This window comes from Protopterus annectens, chromosome 4.part1 (assembly GCF_019279795.1).
Source record: "Protopterus annectens isolate FY-2018-M chromosome 4.part1, PAN1.0, whole genome shotgun sequence".
NCBI classification, from domain to species: Eukaryota; Metazoa; Chordata; order Ceratodontiformes; family Protopteridae; genus Protopterus; species Protopterus annectens.
Genome location: NC_056734.1, coordinates 488,564,317 through 488,586,924, shown reverse-complemented (window position 1 = coordinate 488,586,924; position 22,608 = coordinate 488,564,317). Strand labels below are relative to the sequence as shown.

Genomic DNA, 22,608 nt, shown 5'->3' with positions numbered 1-22,608 from the left:
AAGAAGTAATATCAGATACAACTTGTGGAATTATGCTTGTTCATGTAAATGAGGTTACTGTAGCAAATGACAGATATGAGGTGGTGAGGCTGCAGAAGTGGATGGGAGCAGGAGTCAGCAATAAAGACCAAAAGCACTGGATATTGTTGTGGAGTCATAGCTAACATCAGTTTTTAATGTTATGCGGAAGATCGGTGCAGCACCTCTTGACTGATAAACTGAGGTTTTGATTCCAATTTTCAAAAAAGGGAGAGAAGAGGGTGATTTCTAGTTATAGTGGAATCACATTGCTTAGCCTCCTGAAAAAGTATATATCAATGTGCTAGAGAAGATACTTCATCGTGTAGGTAAGCCAGTGATTCAGGATGAGCATTGTGAGGTCTGTCTTGGCCATGGAACTATAGCTAATTTTTTTGTCCGTATGTGTTTATTGAAGGGGCCATGGCAGTTTGACGGTGTAGTCTTTTTGTATTTTGTGGCTCTAGAGTATGCACTTGGTTGCATACCCTGAAATGTATTGTTGGATATGGTACAGATCCACTGGGATGTGTACTAATTAATGCATGCCATACACCTCATGTGTTTGCAAAGCAAGAGTTCTTTCCTCATTTTCCTTTGTTAAGATTGATACATTCAAGGTAGGTTTGGATTCTGTCAAGGGTATTCTTTGTCTCCCCTATTTGATATTTTTTATCCCCAGATGGATTTTGGAGGGTGTCTGATTTGGGGATGTGAGGACTGCATCATTAATGTTTGCTGATAGAGTTGCCATCTTTTCCAGAAGCGATAGTGATTTCTGGAGTACACTGAAGCAATTTATTATGGGCTGTGAAAAGCCTAGAAAGAAAAGTAATCACCTCAGAATCAGAGGTTATGGTTTGCTGTTAGAAAATATATTTTTTTCTGCAGGTAAAGGAAAGCAGCTCCTTCAACTGGAAGGAGCTTAAGCATCATGGGGTCTTGTTCATAAATGAGAGTATGTGGGATTAGAAATGGACCAGAGGATGGAAAAGGTAGTGGCACTCTAATTGTTATACTAGGCAGTGGTAATGAAACAAGAGCTGAGTAACAGGTTGAAGACTCAACTTAGTAGTCAATGTCCACATCCTCTCCTGCACCAACGAGCTTTGTATAAAAACAAAAAGATAAATCATGGATACAGGTGGTAGAAATGAGGTATCTTCACAGCATTGTTGGACTAAGTTAAAGGGGATCATAGACCAGAGTTGTCTTAAAAACATATATTCACTCAAACATTTAGTTTAACAATAGGTAAAAGAAAAGAAATCAAAAATGTAACAGCTAAATATAATGTGCAGAGTACATAATAATTATATTTATTAGCTCAGAAATATATCCATATTTAATACAGAGTAGTTAAAAAGTTAGTTACTGGAAAGGAGGGGAGGTGTTCAGTGACAAAGAAGTGGAAGAGAAAGAGAACTGAGGCTTATTATCTAACTTTCTGTGGGTAGAATATAATATGTGGAGCAAATGGTGGAATGAGAGAAGAGAGAGAGAGGAAGGAGTAGGTTATGTAGGGTGGTGGGAGCATGAGCATTCCCACTGAGATGCTAGTTTTGAATTTTTGAAAGCATTTGATGCAGAGAGGTTGTGGAGATGAGTGGAGGAAGGGAGTTCCAGAGGCGTGAAGGTTTGAAGGTTGATGGTTTTTTTGCCTGGGTTTGTATTTTTATGGACTTTGTTTTAGTTTTTTGATATTGTTATCTCTGTTAAATAATGGGAAGATGCATGTCAAATGTGGGGAAGGACCTGTGGGCTAGAGTTAACTGAGTGTAAGTGAGTTGATTGGGAAGTTCTAGCCATTTTAGTATCTGGAGGGAGAGAGAAGTGGTGGTGGAAGACTTGTGGCTGGTGGCAAATTTTGCAATTTTTTGTAACAAGAGGAAAGGGTTGAGAGTTATTTTGGCTAGTGATAGAAAATGTGTTCATTAGAAAATCATTAGTTTGGTCTTGGGGCGTAAGAGCTGGGTGGTTATTGTAACATCCATTGCTTGTTGTGTAAAAAGGCATCTTTAGTTAGTTTTTGAGTGTAGTGTGTGATAGAGGTGGCTTGATGATTGAATCATCATCAGCATCAGCATATTGGAATGTGTTAGAGAATGATTGATTTTTATATATCATTGATAAATATATGTTGAAGAGAACAGGACCTAGAGCCTTGTGGAACACCTGTAGTTTTTTCCATCTTACTGCTTGCTTCCGGTTGGATAGGTAACTAGAGAACCATTGCAGGGAGAGGAAGAGGTTAAGTTTCTGAGAGAGAGTTTAGAGCAGGTTAAAGCCATGCTGTGTAGGAGTTATAAGGTGATTTTCTAGGAGATGAGGAGGAGAAGCCTGAAGGGACACATTTTAAGCAGTTTCTTTATAGAGGATGTCTTTCCAGAATTTCTGAGGTTATTTTTTTTTTTTTTTTGGAGTGAAAGTGTAGAGAGCCATGGGGCTGATTTAGTCTTATTCTCTTTTTGTCCTTAGGGGAGCTTGAGTCAAATAATAAGAAGAAAGTAAAGTGTGTCACTGCTGCTGTGTCTAGAGAGAAGGGAAGGTAGGGTTCCAGTTAATTGCGGTGCCACTGTTGGAGAAATAGTGAGGGTGGAGAGAGAAGGGTGGGAAAAGGATGTATCCAGTGGAGAGGATACTACACAAATATGTTTGTGGTTATTGATTTGTAGTAGAGAGGTCTGTCTTTCCTGATGATGGGAGTAGTTTGGGGAATTAGAGTCTTTTATATTTATATGGTTTTAACCAGGTTTCATATAGACAGGATCAGGTTGGTTTATTGTGTGATGGCAGCATGGAGAGGTTTGGGACTTTTATTACTTGGGAATTGAATGCAGTAGTTCTGATATTTAGTTATGTGGAAGTGTTGGTTCCTCTAAACTGATTAATGTCAGAGGAAGAGGAAGATTTACTGCAATAGTTTAAGGAAAAACAGTAATTGTTTATAATATATCCACAGGGTCATGTATCTGTAAATGTCAAAGTCCCAGCACTGTTAGCTGCAATAAATTATTTTAAAAATGCAGATATTGTTTGGAGAACAAGACAAAAAATGCAGAAGTTGAAAAAATTATGGATACAATTTCCAATTGCTCTGCTTATTACATATCTCAATAACTTTTCTGACCCTTTTCTAGCACTGCTATCAATAAACAAATGATCTGAACTCAATAAGTGAACTAAATTAGTTAAAGAAGGAAAAACAAGCACAGGTTAGTTCAAAAAGAAGAAACAAACAATTGTTTAAAACAAAGCACAGTCTAATAAAGTTTGTGCTTCCTCTGAAGTTAACATTTCACATTCATTTGTTAAAAATGTAATTATTAAATAAAAAATACACTATTTAAGTATTGATAAGCAGCAGTCACAAACTGTACATTGGGTGTGTAGGTGGCCCATGTCTCTATACAAAATTATAGGCTATCATTCCTGACAAAAGTTGGATAGAGTAAAACACTACAAGTTTAAAAAGGCACATAATTAATAAAGTGTTGTGAAAGGTTATACTTCTTCAAGTGAACTATTAAATGTTTTAATGATTATACAAAACATTTGAAACCCTTTCCTTTCCAAGGCACCATGGGTGACTTGCAAATAAAAGTATTAATCACAATGACTTTGGCTGCACAATGACCTGGAGATATTTAGTAGTGCAATTAGGTGGATAAGTCTGATTCTTGTAAATATAGATATGTTTCATCTTGTTTTAGTCTCATCAGTATAGCATAATTTAAAAATCTACCTAGGCTCTGGATCATTCAGCTTATAAAAATTCTAATATGTATTTACCCCAGGGATAGATAAGAAACAAAACAGAAAACAGTCCTCCCAGAGCAGATGTGTAACAGACATGTCTTAATAAATAGAAAAACAGATACGCAAAATATTTATTAACCTACCTTTAATGAGTCATCATTGGAGACATCCAAATATACCTTGAAAACAATAAGTGTTTCAGTACAAAGGTGCTCGAATACATAATGACACACACATTTTTGGTATTGCAGTTAGGCTCAAAAGCAGAATCTCTAGCTACAGATATGTTTTGCCTTTTTTGGGGTTCAGCAGTATAAATGATGACTCTAGCTAAACTCTGAAAGAAGGAGTGTTTCAGAGCCTAGCTGGACTCACCACTTGTTTATAATGATGATCTCAAACAAGGAGGAAATGCTTATTGTTAATGCAGCCTGACTTTTTGACCCTAAGTGCATTATTAAAGACGTGCTTGTTATTGTGAGTTATTATGCAGTCATGATCCAGTTTGCTAAAGCACTTATTTTTCACTGCAAGTTTACATATATGCCATGATGCCTTGATAAAAGAAGTTTTCCAAATATTTTGTATAGATTTTTCTCTGTTTTGCCAAGGTCTGTTACCCTGGATTCTACATGTATGTACTTTGAGACTGTTTTGTTCTTATGTTTTAACATTTATTTTGGCATTTATATAAGATATTCACATCAGGCCAACCATGCTTCAATGACTACCACACAGACTAATGTTTATTTTTAGATGTCCTTTTTTTCAGATATTCACTGATGTCTTTTGTAAAACTTAAATAACTTCATTTCTCGTCTGTGTTCTTAATGATGCAGAAGCAGTTTTCTTTTGCCTTACAACAATGCAGACAATAACAAAAGCGATGCACAATAGTGAGATGATTATAATGACAATTGCTATTTGCTGCTTGCTTAGATGTGGAAATCCATTTCCGGTTTCTGCAGCTACTGAAGAAGAAGTAGCGGTTTCAGTTCGCCCTTTATCTTCAGTAGTAGTAAGTTTAAGATAAGCACTAGTACTAGTTGTAGTACTGTAGAAATCACTGTAACTCGTACTTAAAGTTTTACCATCACTGTGAACAGTACGTCTAGAAGTTTCTGTGTATGTAATGCCTGGAGTAGAGAAATGTAGAATTAGCTGGTCATCTTTCAACTGCATAACTGGGGTATCTCTCAGCATTCTTGGGTTATAGCACACTGGTTCACTGCTGTTCTCTAAGAAATGCCTGTGTAACCGCAGCCAGTTTCTGAAGTAAAGAATAGAGGAATCACATCTCCAAGGGTTTCCATACAACTTCACATCCTGGAGGGGCTTAAGATCATCAAACAGCCCATCAGGAATAGTTTCTAAGGAGTTGTTTTGCAGCAGAATTATCTGAAGGTTAGATAAATTGCTAAAAAGTTGCGTGCAAAGAGTCATCAGTTTGTTGTTGTGAAAAGACACACGTTGCAGTTTCACCAGACTACTGAGGAGGCCTTTTTCTAAGCTTCTGAGACTATTAGTATGCACTGACAGTTCTACAAGTTTGCCCAACCCACTAAAAGCTTGAGAAGAAATAGTATGTATACTATTCCTAGACAGCACTAGCAACTCTAATTCTGTTAAGTTACTGAATACATGATCCTCAATTGTAGTAAAATTGTTATCATATAGCCAAAGTTCTTTAAGGTTCTTCATTTGCCCAAATGTCCCAGGTAAAAGTAGGGACATCATGTTCTCATAGAGCGTTAAATGAAGAAGTTCGGGGAGATTAAGGAAAATGCCACGGGGAAGACCTGTAAGCAAATTGTTTGATAAGAAAAGTTTCCTCATTTTCTGCTGATTTAAAAACAAATCACCTGAAAGTTGTTTAATCTGATTGCTATTCAGTGAAAGCTCTTGAAGATTTATGAGGTTATCAAAGATTCCCACTGGGAGCTCATTAATGTTATTTTCATGGATCTTTAAGCTTTCAAGGTTGGTTAGCTTGTCAAACGTCCCTTCGGAAAGAAAGCTGATGTTGTTTCGTCCTATGTTCAGTTTGAGTAGCTGTGGTAAGTGGTCAAATATCCCCTCAACAGAACATAAATTGTTTCCTTGCAGCTGCAGCTCTTTCAGATTGCGAAGAGGGTGAAATAAATTGGAGTTCACGTTCAAAAGCTGGTTGTCTTTAAGAATAAGTGTTTTCAAGTTAGTTAAATCATAAAATGTAGAATCAGGCAGCTCCTGGAGCTGATTGTAGGCAAGGCTTAAAGTACTAAGCCTTTTTAAGTTAAAAAATGATTCGTTCTTAATGTCTTTCAATTCATTTTTATCCAATGATAAAGTAAGCAAATGTGGTAAGTGAATAAATGAACCGTAGGTAATTCTTTTTGTCTTAGTAGACTCAATTCTCAAACTTTCTGCTTCACTTGGAACAGAATGAAGAAAATCATTAAAAGAAGTGCTGTCTGATCCTATACATGTTACTCTAATCGGATTAGAACACTTGCAGGCTGCAGGACATTCTCCATAAATAAAGAGAAAAGACTGGAGAAATACGATCACAAATACACAGTATTTCACATCCATCGGTCCTGTAAAACATAATATACACTGAATTAATACAAGGGATTCTACAATACAACATATGTGATTATGTTTTATTTTCACGTTAACTGTTGATTCACTGTCATTACTGAAAACATTGTTATGAGCATACTTCTGTCTTGCCCACAATGCTTAAACCCACCAGTAGACTCCCTTTACCTTATGTATCAATGCAGCTAGTCGTGCCTTTCTCTTACTATCAGTTACTGTGTCCTGCTTGCTTTTTACTACAATTGCATTTAAGCATCTCTGATGTGTAGCCCAGTTTGGACATTTTGAAGGAGTGAGGGTACTTTGCTGCCCCCTCCCCCAGTTTGGACATTTTTAAGGAGTGAGAGTACTATTCTGCCCCCCAGTTCAGACATTTTTAAGGAGTGAGGGTACTGTGCTGCCCTCCCAGTTTAGGTAATTTTAAGGAGTGAGACTACTATGCTGCCCCCCCCCCCAGTTCGTACATTTTTAAGGAGTGAGGGCACTGTGCTGCCCTCTCAGTTCAGGCATTTTTAAGGTGTGAGACTACTGTGCTGCCCCCCCCCCCCAGTTTGTACATTTTTAAGGAGTGAGGGTACTGTGCTGCCCTCCTAGTTCAGACATTTTTAAGGAGTGAAGGTACTGTGCTCCCCCCGGTTCATACATTTTTAAGGAGTTAGGGTACTGTGCTGCCCCCCCAGTTCAGACATTTTTAAGGAGTGAGGGTACTGTGCTGCCCTCCACCCACAAAACCTGTCATCATGACTATCTCACATTTAAGCATTAACTGTAGTCTTAAGGTCAACTTTGCAACAGGCTGACTGTCTAAGTACTTCAAAGATCTAACACCCTGATAAGCATGACTTAGATGCTGCCAACTACATGAAGTTATTTTTGGTTTAGTATATAATCTACTGCTTGTAAACAGAAATGTCTATTGAAGTTTGAATGTTTTTGACTGCGATAGTGAGCCAGATATTAACATTACATTAGCATAAGACATCATCGCAAAACAAGCAGTCCACTGCTGCTGGAATGTAGAAAGTCCAACAACCAAAAGAACTTCCAGATGTTATGACTCAACCACCAAGAACAAAGAAAATACTTTAATGACCAAGTTAAAATCCACACACAAAAAACAGTTATACAAGGTTACGTGCTTTCGTCAAGAGACATCTTCAGAACCATTGAATAACCTTATATGGCCATCCAATGAATAAAAACACATAGTGACAGTGCACAGTTCCAAAAACTGCCAATAAAACCATTAAAACTAATGAACAGTTGTTTAGTATACCAATAAGAAAACTTGTAACAGAACCAATGAAAAAAGCAAAAGAAAAGCACTCGAGCAATTAACAAGTAACTGGTCTAACAAATAAAAAACAAGTAATTCAATACACCCCCTTAGAACAGCCAATCCACTAAAAGTCAGATTGTTCCATGTAAAAATTATATTAGTTTATAGTTGTTGAAATGTCCAAAAAAAATGGAGCCATGGCAATCAGGTCTTACAGTGTAAATAAACATAGAACATAGTAGAGTTCAGCAGTTTTGCCATGTTGTTTCCTAATAAAAGATTTTCACACAACAACTCGGTCACCTAATAGCCTTTGTTTCCTTAAACAAGGGTTAACGACATTTGCGGGTGTCATAATCATACTTAGTCATGCATAGGCAAAACAGTCAAATGTGACCAAGATAAACTGTGTGCCACAGACAGTAACATTAGATGGCTACTATATTGTATTACTCAGTAAAATTTTAACTATAGTTTTGAGGCTCTGAAAGTCAACTCACTGATTATGGATATGGTGTCATTCAGGCCTGGAAAATTAGCAGCATCTAATCATAGTTGCCAAATCATTTCTCTGTATAAAAGATGGTTCTTCCAGTCACACTTTAATTCACCATATCAATTTGTTCAAGTACACAAAATTTAAATTTACTAAAGTTTACACAGGTTGTAGAATGCCTGACCAGGGCACTTTTGTAGTCTTTCTTCGAAATGCTGTAAAGATGTTGATATATTCTCCTTTTAAACTCGTTAACAGTTCTGCCTATATAAAAGGGAGGGCGGGACATTCAATGAGCTAAATATACCATATTAACATAAGAGATATAAAGGATAACTGCAGTTTAGTGATATACTGTAGATGAATTCACTGAAGCTAAGCTTTTCAAATGTATCAACCTCGTTGCACTTTGATTTAGTGGTTTATTCTCAATACACTGTTTGACATCTGGAAGTTACTAATACAAAAATATTGTCATACTATGTAAAGAAGACAGCACCTTTAACTGTAATAAACATAATGTTAATGTTCTGCTTTACATAAAATGCTTGACTACAGTATTAAATTACACAGAATTACTTTCAGTAGTGTATATTAATTACAGTTAAAGGCCACTAATGCAGTCATGCAAGTTAAATGCATAATTAAAAAAAAGAGCATGATAGGCATTTTGCACTTACATGTATTTAAGATGTCTCCTTTAGGCATTTGCAATAGTCACTGTAATCTGTTCGTTCTACATTTACATTATGTTTTAACACTGAATAAGCAACTGTTTAAACATACAACACACCTGTTTTAGCTGAGGAACATTAATCATGTAGTACAAACACACACGCGCACACGCACGCACACACACACACACACACACACACGCACACACACACACACACACACACACACACACACACACATATACCTGCAAGCCATGCACATGTAATGGGCATAATACACAAATGATTTACTAACTCAGTCTGCCTTGTGAAGTCATGGATAAAGAAAGTATGAATATGAGTTTCCAGGGTCAAAATGCAAAATGGAAGACATTTTGATATTTTCATATACTCCAGCACATAGTCCATTTTCTAATACATCCTAGACTGAACTGCAATAAAAACATGTATATAAAAACAAGTGCAAAATGCATGACTATTTTATTTGTGCATTAATAAAATTGGAAGGGTATATGCTATTAAAAGGAAATGTATTTTGTGGCTGAGGAGTTCATAGACATAATATTCAATGGCATACAAAATATCTGTCACAACACAGTAGGCCATTGACAGATGTATCTAATTCACAAACAGTGCCATCATGTGAAAAGGCTTCCAGAAGCTGATATAATGGCATACACGCAGGCAGAATATGCCACTACCCCATGCAAACAACAGTATCACAGTAGTGTCATTTGCGCAGGTGTGCAAGTAGCAGCAATTGTGGACTAGTGAAATGAGTGACTAATACAGGCTGACATATGATGCTGAATTGGTAGTGAACAGCAACTAGCATGCTACCAAAGTGCATGCTATACAAATACAACTGACAACAAAATGTAACATGCATATGTCAAAATTAGTGTGAAAGACAACCACAGGTATAAGCTTTTTATGTCAAATGAATAGAACATCTCTACATACTGAACAGCCAAACTTTATTTACAGGTATGCAAAATTATATGCATGTACAGTGATTGATATATATAAAAAATAAATTGTCCTGCCATGTGTGTGCCATGTGTGACTCCACAGTGGTCATGTCTCCATTATCTTCCAGTACCACCAGGGACAGGGTGGCACGCTGTTTGGCATAGCCTAAAGGTGTTGCAATAACTGAAAACTGCACTTACATAGAAAATGCCTCCCACTGGGCTGCAAAAGCCAGCAGTAACATAGGAAGGCCTCCCACTGGACTACAAATGTCATGTGATAGGGCCTGTGATAGGCAGCACTAGGCATCTGTGGATGGGTGAAGACTATGCAACCAGAAACAAAATCTCAAACACGAGGTCAACCACAGAGTTTATTCCAAATAAGGATCAGTGCTTTCATCCTCCATTATCAGGAGTTCATCACATAGCAAACACATAAAAATGCAGTCTAAATACTATACAAAAATCTCACCATCCAATCATCTCCATATTTTAATTATTATATTAAAAAATCAGTTAAGAAAATCATTTAAATAATCACATAAACCAAACTAAAACATACATTTATAACCTAAAACATCTAAGCATAGTAAGTGCTACTAAAAGATATATAAGACATGCATACAAGAAGACATACATACAAGATATAAATCTGAAAAAATATATATCTATGGGTATAAGCTATGCAACCCACCAGCTGGCACATACACTCATGGAATGATGGTGCCATGCAATGAGTGCTGCCTGGTCAATAATGTGGCCAGAATATGAACAAAACAAAAAATGTCCAGCAGACCACTGACCACGAGTCTAAAGCCAAGCTCTTTAATATAAACAAAAGGTAAGCACTTTTGTTCTGACACTTCAGAACTTCATCAGACAAAAATATGACTAGCCCATCCAGATTTAAATAAATCAGCCACATGAATCATGTGACTAATATGTCATGATTAAACCCAAACCAAAAAAAATATATATATATATATATAAATATATATATATATATATATATATATATATATATATATATAATAGATTAAAAGACAAATTACCATAATAACCAAACTTATTCTAATGACCCCACATAAACATATAAAAATAAAATATAATAAAATGTAATAAAAAATCATTTTGTCAACGCCTTCAGTTTAAGCAAAGAAGAGACATGATCATTTAACCCTGGCTTATAAAAACTTAAATAAATATGCCAAAAAAGCTCCCATTTCTCTAAAATAGTTTGCAAAGCCCTCTCCTAGGATTGGGGCTCACTTTCTCCAAAAGAGTAAATATAAAGGTATGATCATCAAACTTTTCTAAATGCCTAAATAAAGCATAGAAACATTCACAAGACTGATAAATAGCCATATATACTACCCCAGAGCTTTCACAGCTCATTCTCACCTTTACATTAAAGGTCTTACCATCAATCATAAATCTATCACCCTCGAACAAAAACCTACAATATTTACATCTCCCACATTTAAGGACCCCACTATTGATCTCAAAATTTTACCCCTCTTATAAACTATTAGGGGTTTCCAAGATATATTATCCCTAATACTTGTATCCTCATGAAACAAACTCCGGTCCTTATACAAGTTCAAGGATCATACCTTTAGATTTACTGTTTTGGAGAAAGTGAGTCCCAATCCTAGGAGAGGGCCTTGGCAAATATTTTTACAGAAACAGGAAATTTTTTGGCAAATTTATTTGAATTCTTATAAGTGGTCAGGGTTAAATGATCACATCTCTATTTCATCTTTGGTTAAACTGAAGGCATTGACAAGATAATTTTATTAGATGTTTATTATATTTTATTTTTAAATGTTTGTGTTTATTAATACAAGTTTTTCTGTTTGACATTCTAAGTGGGGTTATTAGAATAAGTTTGGTTATTATGGCAATTTGTCTTTTAATCTGTTATATTACACACACACACACACACACACACACACACACACACACACACACACACACATATATATATATATATATATATATATATATATATTTTTTTTTTTTTTTTGGTTTTAGTCATATGACATATTAGTCACACACATCTTTCATGTACCTGACTTATTTAAATCTGGATGGGCTAGGCTTATTTTTGCAGGATGAAGTCCTGAAGTCTCAGCACAAAAGCACTTACCTTTGGTGTATATTAAAGAGCTTGGTTTTAGACTCGTGGTCCATGGTGTGTTGAACATTTTCTGTTTTGTTCATAGTATGTTCATGTTTTTTCATTTTCTTGATGTGGCCAGAATGTTACGCTTCCATTTCAGAAAATGAAACCATGCCAGCATCCAGAATTGGTACGCCATCAGAACATCAGACATATGGGGGATATCATAGCCCATCACCTTAATGCTGTCCAGGATGCCTTTGATAGCGGTGGAAGTAGCCAAAGAATAGTTAGGTAATGAAGTTCTTAACTGTAAGAATGAAACTACTTACATCTGGAAATAAAAGTGGACAAAGTATTTGTGAGTTTGCAGTTAGACAGGTGTGGTTTCCTTCTGAGTTTCCTTTTTCTACACCAGTTAATACTTTATGTAGCAGGGTGTGCAGTGCACCGCCTTTGTTTGTCCCTCTGCAGCCTCTGCAGCTCTACCTCATTTTCCCGTGACATATCACTCCATCTTTAATGTTACTGCTCTTCATGCTGCAGTACACCAGTGGTGGCTGATAGTTACCATCACATGCATACCCATCCTAGTATATCTTTCCTGGAAGTACTCTCAGGTAGCATCTCATCATCGGGAAAAATATTAAGTAAATTGATAACAAATCCCACAAACAGGCATACTTCCCTTTCACCCACACTAGTACCTTAACACTCTTAATGCTTGTCATCTTGATGAGTAGTTTGACAGAAATGTGGGGCATGCATAGCTGTATATTGGCACATTGGCATTGTCTGTCACATCTGACAAGCATACTGCCATGTGCAGTACTGCATGTGGGTGCACACACCAAGACACATGTGCACTATGGCCTGCTTCTGTGTGCAGTGCACTGCTAATGATACAGTATATAGTGCACAGTGTCACATACATACTGCATGTTCTAATTTGAATATGATTCATACACATTTCAACAAGGTAGAGATCAGTGTGTAAGTATTCCATACATCATTTAAGTACCATCTGCACATATCTACTGCATAGAAAGTTAACAACTGACACTGTGTATGTTTGAATACAGAACAATATTATTGCTTTCTACTTCTCTGTGCCACTTCTCTCTCATGTACTGTATTATGCATCAGTATACTATCATACAGAATAGGTGTGCATTTTGTTGCACGTCTGTTCTTACTTTAATATGTTTTCTGCATAGCGATTGACAGGAAGAGGAAAATAAACTTCACCCCAAAAGAGACTAAGGTTCTCCTGCAATGAGGCATGACAGAACATTCTTTTTTTCTCATGGGGCAACCAGAAACAGAGGCAGCTGAGGCTGGATGAGATGACAACAGATGTGAATATTGTAGGTAACTATGGGCAGTTGAGCAAGGATTGTCCCAGGAACTCACACTGGACACATACCTTACAGAAATGCAATAGATGCTGCTGTCTCTGATCACAAGGGTTAACATGGCAGGTGATGATTGTGGGGTGGAGGTCAGTGCTCCAGTGCAGGAGGTAAAGCTGTCTCCTGTGCTAAGCATATACAACAGTTTAAGGCATGTGTACTGTAACAGTGTTAATACAATGACAATGTGCCATGGTGCATGTGCTGTGTCCCACAGTCTACCCTCCACCATCTCATTCTCAGAGTATATATCTACCCTGTACATATAGGTTAGTCCATTTGTATATGTTTCTGTTTACACAGGTATCTCACACGTCTTTCTGAAGGGCTGAAAATAGCAAGATCCATTCCAGCTCCCATCCATGGATCTGATGGGGCACCTCCCTTAGTAAAGCATGTTAACTTCCACATTCCTCTTTTCTCTCCAGTGTGTGTATTGGGGGGAGGAGGTGAAGCTAAACATTCTGCTATGCACTTCTGTTACAGGTGCTAGGGAGTCCTCTACCACCTTTGTGGCTACAACCCACAACATGGCTTCCACAGACACCAGCAGGGACGCAGATGACACCTCTCATCATTTCAGAGATACTAATACCACAGCAGGTCAGGTAAAGGATGCAACCATCACCAATGTCTTGAAAACTGACACAGGACCCACCGAGTGTGATGGTGTTGATGTACTACAAATGATGTACTACATGGACAAGGTTAAAGCAGGACCTGCAAGGAGTGGTCTGTCTCCATCCTTAGTATTTCCCATGGTGACACTGAATCTGGGAAACACCTGTTCAATGTAGGTTGAGGGGGCACCAGTAGAGAATAGGCCACTATGCACAGTAACAGATCATCTGTGTCACAGTCTAGGGACACTCAGATAGGGTATGGACATGCACTTCTGCTACGATGCCCCACAGCAGGTCATAGAGTGCCACAGACTGAGTCTGTGTGTGGCTGCTTACGTCCTAGAATGTTGTTCAAAGCTCCTGCATGTCAGTGTGCAGGTGTGATCACACTCTGTTACAGCACTACAGTCTTTCATACATGAATTGCACTATTTTAAGTATCTGGACCAGTGGCATGCCCACCTCTTCAGGCTGATCAATGTAATGGAGATGTACTGCAAATGGCATCACTACCCTGCTGTGCCATGCTTTCAACAGGTTGACACAGACAGTATAATGAGTGAAGCAGATGCAGCCCAGGAATGTAGTAACACAACAACAACAATTTATATTTTATACCACACAGTGGATGGGATAGCTGCATCCCCATCAGCCCATGCATCTTCTTTGTCCATTGCATCCAGGTTGCTATATGCAACACTTTCATCCCAAACATAGGTGAAGGTTCCATCTAGCTGCTGGTACAGCCTCACCACAACTAGCCAGACATATTTCCATGCCTATGTCTGCCATAAACAACACAGGGGATATGGGTGTTTCTGCATTACTGGTACAAGTGTCAACCACCCAGAGGAATGAATGGTCCTGGTAGGGCTGCTGGTAAACAACTGGGCATTCTTTCCCCATGGGGAGGTGCAGAGAAGGGTTCTGAATGACACCCAGTCCTGTCTGCAACACTAGTTTCCTGATCTAAATTACCTGTGTGTGTGAGGTGACTGCCTGGTCCCTGTGTTGCTGACATGGAAAGTGATGAAAACCATTATGCTGTGATCTCTTGCTAGCATTATGGCAATCTTTTTAACCAATGTAATGCCCAGCTACCTCCTTCATGTAAATACCTGGGTGATCACAGTGTCCTGCAGCCCCTGTACCTGTATGTGTCATGCCTCTGAGGCTCATGGATGTGGTGGTGCTGGAAATGGATGGTCACCTCCTTCATCTTCATCCTCACTGTTATACTAGGAATGGGGATTCAGATTACTGTGTGTCATGTTCTGTAGGATGTAGCAGATAGAAAACATTTGTCAGGGCTTCACCAGACTATATTAGAGGGTGCCACCAGAGATGTTTAGACAGAAGAAATCCATTTTAAGCTACTCAAAATTGTAGTTTATGGTGTTCCTCAAACAGAAGTGGACACAGTTGCAGGTTCTGTGGGGCTGTATCAGTGTAAGGGTATGTGACATCACATCCATGAGGATATTTCTAGCATCAAAAAAGCAGCATAGGGTAGTGGCATGCCAGACACTGATATTATGTTTAACATCTTGGGCAGCAGGTGCACACACACACACACACACACACACACACACACACACACACACACACACACACACACACACACTGATTCTGTGACTTGTATTACAACAAAACACCTAAGAATTTACAGAGTTGTAGCCACGTATACTAAGGCAGGCAGGTGCTTCATCAGTGGTTTGCATATTGCAATTTTGTGTGGCAGCTACTGCTACAAGGAGATTTGATTTGTGTCATCTGTTGCTGAAGCCTCATGTTATGTGCGTAATACTGACTTGTGTTTCTGGTAGCCATATGAACTGATCCACATGGGCCAGGAGGCAGTCCAAGAAATATGGCAAGATGGGACTAGCCAATGCCTATAATATGTCTGTTGTGTCCCTAATGGATCTTTGGAAAGTGCCTATTTCAAGGATGGTCACACCCATTCTGACCCATGATCTGTAGAGGTCTGGCTCCATCTCTACGTCCTGTCACTTTTGTAAGCTGACATATTCAGCATAAATTGTCTAGTATCTGTGCACATGTCCATCTGTGGATAGCGTGCAGAATTTGCACCCTAATGCACTTCCTGGGACCACATGATGACTTCCTCTGACTCCTGTAGTGTCTGTTTCCACAGCTATAACTCCTGCTACTAGAATGGAAACACTGTTTATGTCAGCTTTCCAAATACTGCTGTAATGTCCAGTGTTGTGCATTAATGTACATCATGGTAAGCACTTTCAGAACATCATGAATCATGTTATTTCTCTTTGTAGTACTAATAGTTCAGTTCATTTGCATATTTTTTCTGTCTCAGTTTTGTTAAAAGTGCACTTGGACTCTTTGGTTGTTACTGCAACTCTTAATGAATTGCATATTATTTTCATAGATAATACCCCTGCCTATAACTACTGTGCATTGCAGACTATCTTTATAAATGCTGCCCATAGTCTCTGGATGCTACATAGTTTTTCCACTTGTAATGTATAACTATCTGTTTTATTTTTAAGATAATTTGTTTGAAAGCTATTAAAATGCTTTTTTAGAACCTTTTCACTTTTACAAAACAGTTTATGGTAATTTGCATATTATACATCATTCATTATGTAGATAGCTATCCATGGGAGATGTACTAGCACACACAAACCTTGGTTCACTGCATGTTATGGTTCTGTGGCAGAAATGAGGGACATTAATTATCAACGCTAACAAGTGCAATAATGAGACAGTGAGATAGAATTTGAGCATCAAATTTCAAAACTCACTTTAATACTTCTAGGTCATTATTGAGGGAGGCTTTACTCCCCTGCACTCCAGACATGTGTACCCTGGTTATTTAATGTTATTAATGTGGTTATACTTTATTATGGCTAACAAAGGTCTCTGGACCAGTCCACCTACCCGGTTACCAAACAGTAAATAAATACTAACCCTGAGATCATTATGCCTTGGCAAACGGGTAAGATCTCTGTGTGACACAAGGGAAATACTGCCAGTCCAACTATCTGGATTTTGTAAATAATCATATGTCATTTGTGAATACCAACATGATTCAAATGCTTGTCTTACAAATGTATTATAACTATATGTTATGTGTATATTAAACTGCTGATACAAAAGTGTGTGTTGAACAGGGTTTGTACAGTACTGAGCTTCAGAGATGTGACCACAGTGTACCTTACTGGAACACAGAAGATTAACTTGCAAAACTTAAGAATAGTTGAGGTTAAGTTACTTTATAGCTGGCCATAAACAAAGGATGCTATCTCTCAGTTTCAATGCAGAAGCAGACACAATGTTTAGAGCTAGAAGCTTTTGTATTGTCTTGAAAGAGAAGTAATTACTAGGTTTAAAATGTAAAAGTGTTTTATTGTTTTACAACTTCCAACATCTGCAAACATCTGAGGGATATGTATTTTTCACAAGGAGATGTCAAATGTTACAATGGGGGGGGGGGTCACCTGGAAAGTTAAGTCAGGTGAAAAAAAGTGATGTCATCCAACCTAACCTAACAGTAATATTTGATATTAATTTAAGCTAGTAAACCTGTGCCAGCCTTTCCCAGTTGTGTGTGTGTGTTTGTATCTAAATCAAGTCTCAAAGCATGTGCGTGTGTGTGTGTGTGTGTGTGTGTGTGTGTGTGTGTGTGTGTGTGTGTGTGTGTGTGTGTGTGTGTGTGTGTGTGCGTGTGTGTGTGTGCACCTGCTGCCCAAGATGAAGGGAAATTCTACTTTACTGTGTGTGTACTTGTCATCCTCCCATTGTGTACATCCCCCACTGTTGCCAGTAGGGAAGATTGAGGCTCCTTGATTACTGGGCCAGTGTTGGGGCATCACACTCTGACATAAAGAAGTCTTGATCTTTTGTACAAATAAAATCTATTGTACATTAATGTTTACACTTTAATGGGTCTGTCACTAATATTTTACATTTCTGCCTATCGCCGTATATTACAAAACAAGTTATCCAGTACTCTATGCACTACTGTCATTAAAACCCAACCACAAATTCTTATTAAAGGGAACAACCTAACTTAGTTTATGTGTTTCATCTTTATACATGCCAGTAAACTCCTGCCTTTAAAAACTTTATCTTGCAGTATAAACCAACTTTTCATAATGCTATCAAATATGGAATTTCTACCATGCTACATTTCCAGGCCCTTATATACAGTCCTCTCTGGATTAGAGTTAGCCTATATAACTTCAAACAAAAACTTCAAGAGCTAAAATGAGATCCAGTGCTCCTGCTTCACTTTTTCACCAAACAACTCTCAGGAGTCATTGACAACTTTAAACTGCCCTTATATATTTGCCTTTCCCTTTGTGGCCCATATTCTGGCAGAAAAGAGTCTGTGAACTTAGTTCACTGATGCAGTTGATAAATAAATAAATAAATAAATAAATAAAGCATGGATGGACAAAAGTCATCTGTTCTAAGTGGTATCTGTTCAAAGAGCTGCTTAAAGAGTCTGTCAGTGTCACATGGTATGATTTGATTGAAGTGGGAGAAAATAGTTGCAGGCTTGAGCAAATAGTGAAGAAGATGCGGGGCAATTGTACAGAGTTGTGGTAAGTGAATAGTTTTATGAATTCAGTAAGGAAGTTTTCAGGATGTTCAGGTCAACCAAAGAACTGCTGCGCACATTACCTCTGAGAAGTACTTAGCGGGTCAGTCTGTAATGAACTTAATTTCTTTATAGCTGGTCTAGAGTTACTTAGGACTGTGACCTGTTTATTTTTGCCAGTAGTGTGCTTTGAAACATGTCCTTTTTTGTCATCAAATATCTTAGGAAAATGTTTTTAACCTCCAGAAGTATGATGAGGCTACTCTTCCTGTCCTCCTATGTTTCATCAATGAATTTAGACAGTATATTGGTTTATCTGTTTATCCAGGCATTTGTCCCTAACTTTTTTCAAGTTTCTAATGACTGGGTAGAAGTGGTTTTGAATGTTGTCTAGGAGATTAGAGGTCAGTAAAGTAAACATCAGTAGTGACACTGCTTGTCATGTAAACTGGTGACCAGTTAATGGAACCTGGTGTCCACTGTGAAATGTTTTCTTTTCTTGGGAATTTATTATGATTGATTAAGAGGTGGAATATTTTATGTTATTTCTGAATTATGGTGAGGGTTATAGATAAGAAGTCACTAACTGAGGTTGGGTATGTTTTGATTGAAAAGATTTTGTTTGGGAAGTGAATGATCATAAATGTGAGTGAAGTTTTTGGCCAGGGTCCATACCAATTAGCAGCATTAAAATCAAAAAACATGGCAACAGAAAAAAACAATGAAGCACCAAAATAAATTATGTGTTCAAAAAACAAAATCAACATAGCACCCACCCCTCAGAAAGAGGAAGTAAATCAAAACATTTCCCTTCTGAAATATATGAAGAACACGTTGCAATATATGATAAAACATACAATAATGTAAATGAAATCTCTCAACCTCTTAGTGCTAAACATCTGGACAAAGCCTTACAAAATGGGGGGACAAAGGCCCAACAATTGGGACAGATTTTAAATTTTGCTCTTATATAAACTTATAAAGTTGCTAGAATAGCAAGATTTGTGTTAACATGCATTTTCTGAAGGATTTAAAATCTGAAACTTGTCATTATTTAGTGACTTCAGTCCTCAGGTCATCACAGTGATTTGCTAGAAAATCACAAATTTTATGAGAAACAGACCAAATATATGAGGCACAAAGCTGGACATTTTGCAGAAATTTGAATAGGTGAGAAATATGATATAAATACACCCCTTTCCTCAGCAGGGAGAAATATGGTAAATCATAAAAGAAGTGTAATACAGTCTACCAATGTTAAGTAATCTAAATAATTTAGAAAACATAATTTCAGATAAGAGGCTGCAGAAATAACAAAAGACTCCAGCTGAGAGGGAAGCATCTTCTTTTGGCAGGTTTATTTACTTGAAATAAGATTTATGTCACAGAAATGAACCCAAACTATTAGATATTATAAAAAGAAACCAACCCACTGAAACAATTAAAACATACAAAAAATGCAGCATCATCAAAAAACAAAAATAAATAAAACAGCATTTCTGCAAGCGGATAACCCCTCCCTAACAGACAGATAGACACACACACGCGCGCCCACACACACACACACACACACACACACACACACACACACACACACACACACACACACACACACACACACACACACACACACACACACACACACACACTCCACCCCACATATAAGGCTCCTCCTTCCACACCCTCTTTATTTAAATATACTATTTCGTTGCCTGATGGTCGTAGAAGTACAGAGAAATTATAAAGACCATGTACATAAAAAAAAAAATCATCCTAGTCATCACCTGCAAAACTGTGATGCATAAAACAAAGAAATCAAACTACAAAAAAAGTTCAGACAAGTGAAAAATCGCACATTGCCAACATCCCTCACACAAGAAACAGCTAAACCAACCTGACACATGAATAAAATGCAAACTGAATGAGAGTTTTCAATATAAAACACAGAAATATTAAAGTTGCTACAACTGTCATTTGATTTATTTACTACTTCTGAATTTCTTCTGATGAGACTCTCATTGCTGGAATGACATGCTCCCCAGCACAGTAAATGTAGGATGCGATAGAACAGAAATGTTACATTCATGTGTGGTGACATATGGAGAGACATAAAACAAATTTTGAGATCACCCCAGAAGCTGTAATGGGTAGGCATCCTAATGGCAATGTCCAAGTAGAGACACATGAACAGGCTCAGAAAGTGAATGGAGGAGAACAAAAGGAGTTTGAGGAACGTGAGAGGGAATTATGGCAAAAGTCACATACAATAGCATTTTGAAAAGACTTGCATGTCCAAGACGGGTTTGGATAGGGTGCCTTGTATTGTGGACTTCAGCAACTGATGCAGAGCTCAAGGCTGTGGCTTCATGAAGTTATGCAATCTTATACTGACAAGATGGTCTGTCTCTGTCTGGGAAAGAAATCTCAGTCTTAGTTAAGAAGTTTAGGCATTTTTATTACCAAGCATTTAAATTAGTAAATACAAGGCACACATCAGAGAAATTCATTCTCTCCCCTAAAAACCTTAGAGTAATTAAATAATCAGTTTTCCAGGAGTGGGAAAAATTAGAAGATTGGTTGTAAATTGGGGAAGGGTAATGATGATATAAAGTGAAAGGTGGAGATATTAAAGAAGAATGAACAGCATTGTCCAGGCAAAACCTTGTCTGAGCAGTACTTTTCACAGAAAAAATAAATATACATATATATATATATATATATATATATATATATATATATATATATATATATATATATATATATACATGCCTTAGCAGTAGCAGTATATACATGTTACACAAAGAAACCATACCTGGGATGTAAGCATATCAGAGTATTTATTCTGTATAAGGGATAGGATGATAACAACTTGGGAAAGGAGAACAGAAGGATAAAAACAGTTGAGGAGGAGAGAAAGAACAGCAGGATAACTGTGAGCTTGGAGGAAAGGAAGAGTATAACAATGGAAAGGAAGAGAGGAAGGGGAAAATGATAAGAATGAGAAGGAAGAGATGATGGACAGGATTATGCCAGACATGGAAGAGGTAAGGAAGATACCAGTGGGTGAGGATGAGAAGGATAAGAGTGTGGAGGAGTAGAGAAGACAGAGAATAACAATGTGGGGGAGGAAAAGAAGGAGAGAAAGACAAATGGTAAGAGACGTAAAATTGAGGAAGATACCAGTGGGAAGTTGGAGAGGAGGGACAGGAGAATACAAATGTGAAGGAAGAGAGGAAGGACAGGAGCATACCAATGTGGTGGAGGGGGAGGAGGGCAGGAGGGACAGGAGGATACCAGTGGAGAGGAGGAGAGGGTAAACAGGAGAAAACTTATAAAGAGGAGAAACAGAGGGAGAGGGGGATACTGATAGTGAGGCAGAGGTAAGGTAGGACAGGAAAATACCAGTGGAAAGGAAAAAGGAGAGAAGGGTGGGAGCAATGCCAATACTATGGAGGTGATGAGAGACAAGGTGATACTAGTGGGGAGGAAGATGACCTTCCTGCATCATCTCCTCAACTGTCACAAAAGAAGCAGACTACCAGGCAGTGACTTGATGAGCCAAAAATCCCCTCAAAGATGTATACTGTGATGCTATCCCCTCCTCTGAGGATTAGTGACTGTATTGCATACTGATCTGATAGAGTTCTTGTCAATTGATCAAAGGCAATACCAATGAAAGCAAAAAAAAAAAAATGCTAAGCATATTCTCCACAAACCTCGGAGGATTTTTTTTTTTTTTTGACGGAGACTTGTTTTACTGTACCTCACCAGTGTGGTAGGCAAGCCACCCACCAAACCCTTGAACTTACATATACAAGCTCTGAGGTCTCACAACAGTGGAGAAAGCTGAAAGCACTATTACTGAAGTAGTTTCAGCAAATTTTACTCACAACTTTTGCCACTGCTGGGATCACTGTTGATCTACTGATGTATTCCAATTCTGCTCTGCTCTGCTTTGCTCTCTCCCAGGATAGACACATCCATCCCCCTTTACATTTTCCAACAAGCACCATACAGTTAATGGAACTTGGGTTACCAAGACTGCTGTCAGGGCTTTATCCAGGTATATCACCAGAGCAG

The 22,608-nt window shown here is 37.9% G+C and overlaps 1 protein-coding gene across 1 annotated transcript in view; it reads right to left on the bottom strand.

Moving 5' to 3' along the window:
• Window positions 1–2,896: 2,896 nt before the first annotated feature.
• The window catches only part of LOC122800933 (leucine-rich repeat-containing protein 15-like), a 119,043-nt gene continuing 99,331 nt past the window's right edge, over window positions 2,897–22,608 (bottom strand). The window contains exon 2 of the mRNA XM_044070298.1: window positions 2,897–6,356. Within this exon, the coding sequence (XP_043926233.1) occupies window positions 4,576–6,351 (1,776 nt within the window). The 5' untranslated portion in view covers window positions 6,352–6,356 and the 3' untranslated portion in view covers window positions 2,897–4,575. The remainder of the gene's footprint in view (window positions 6,357–22,608) is intronic.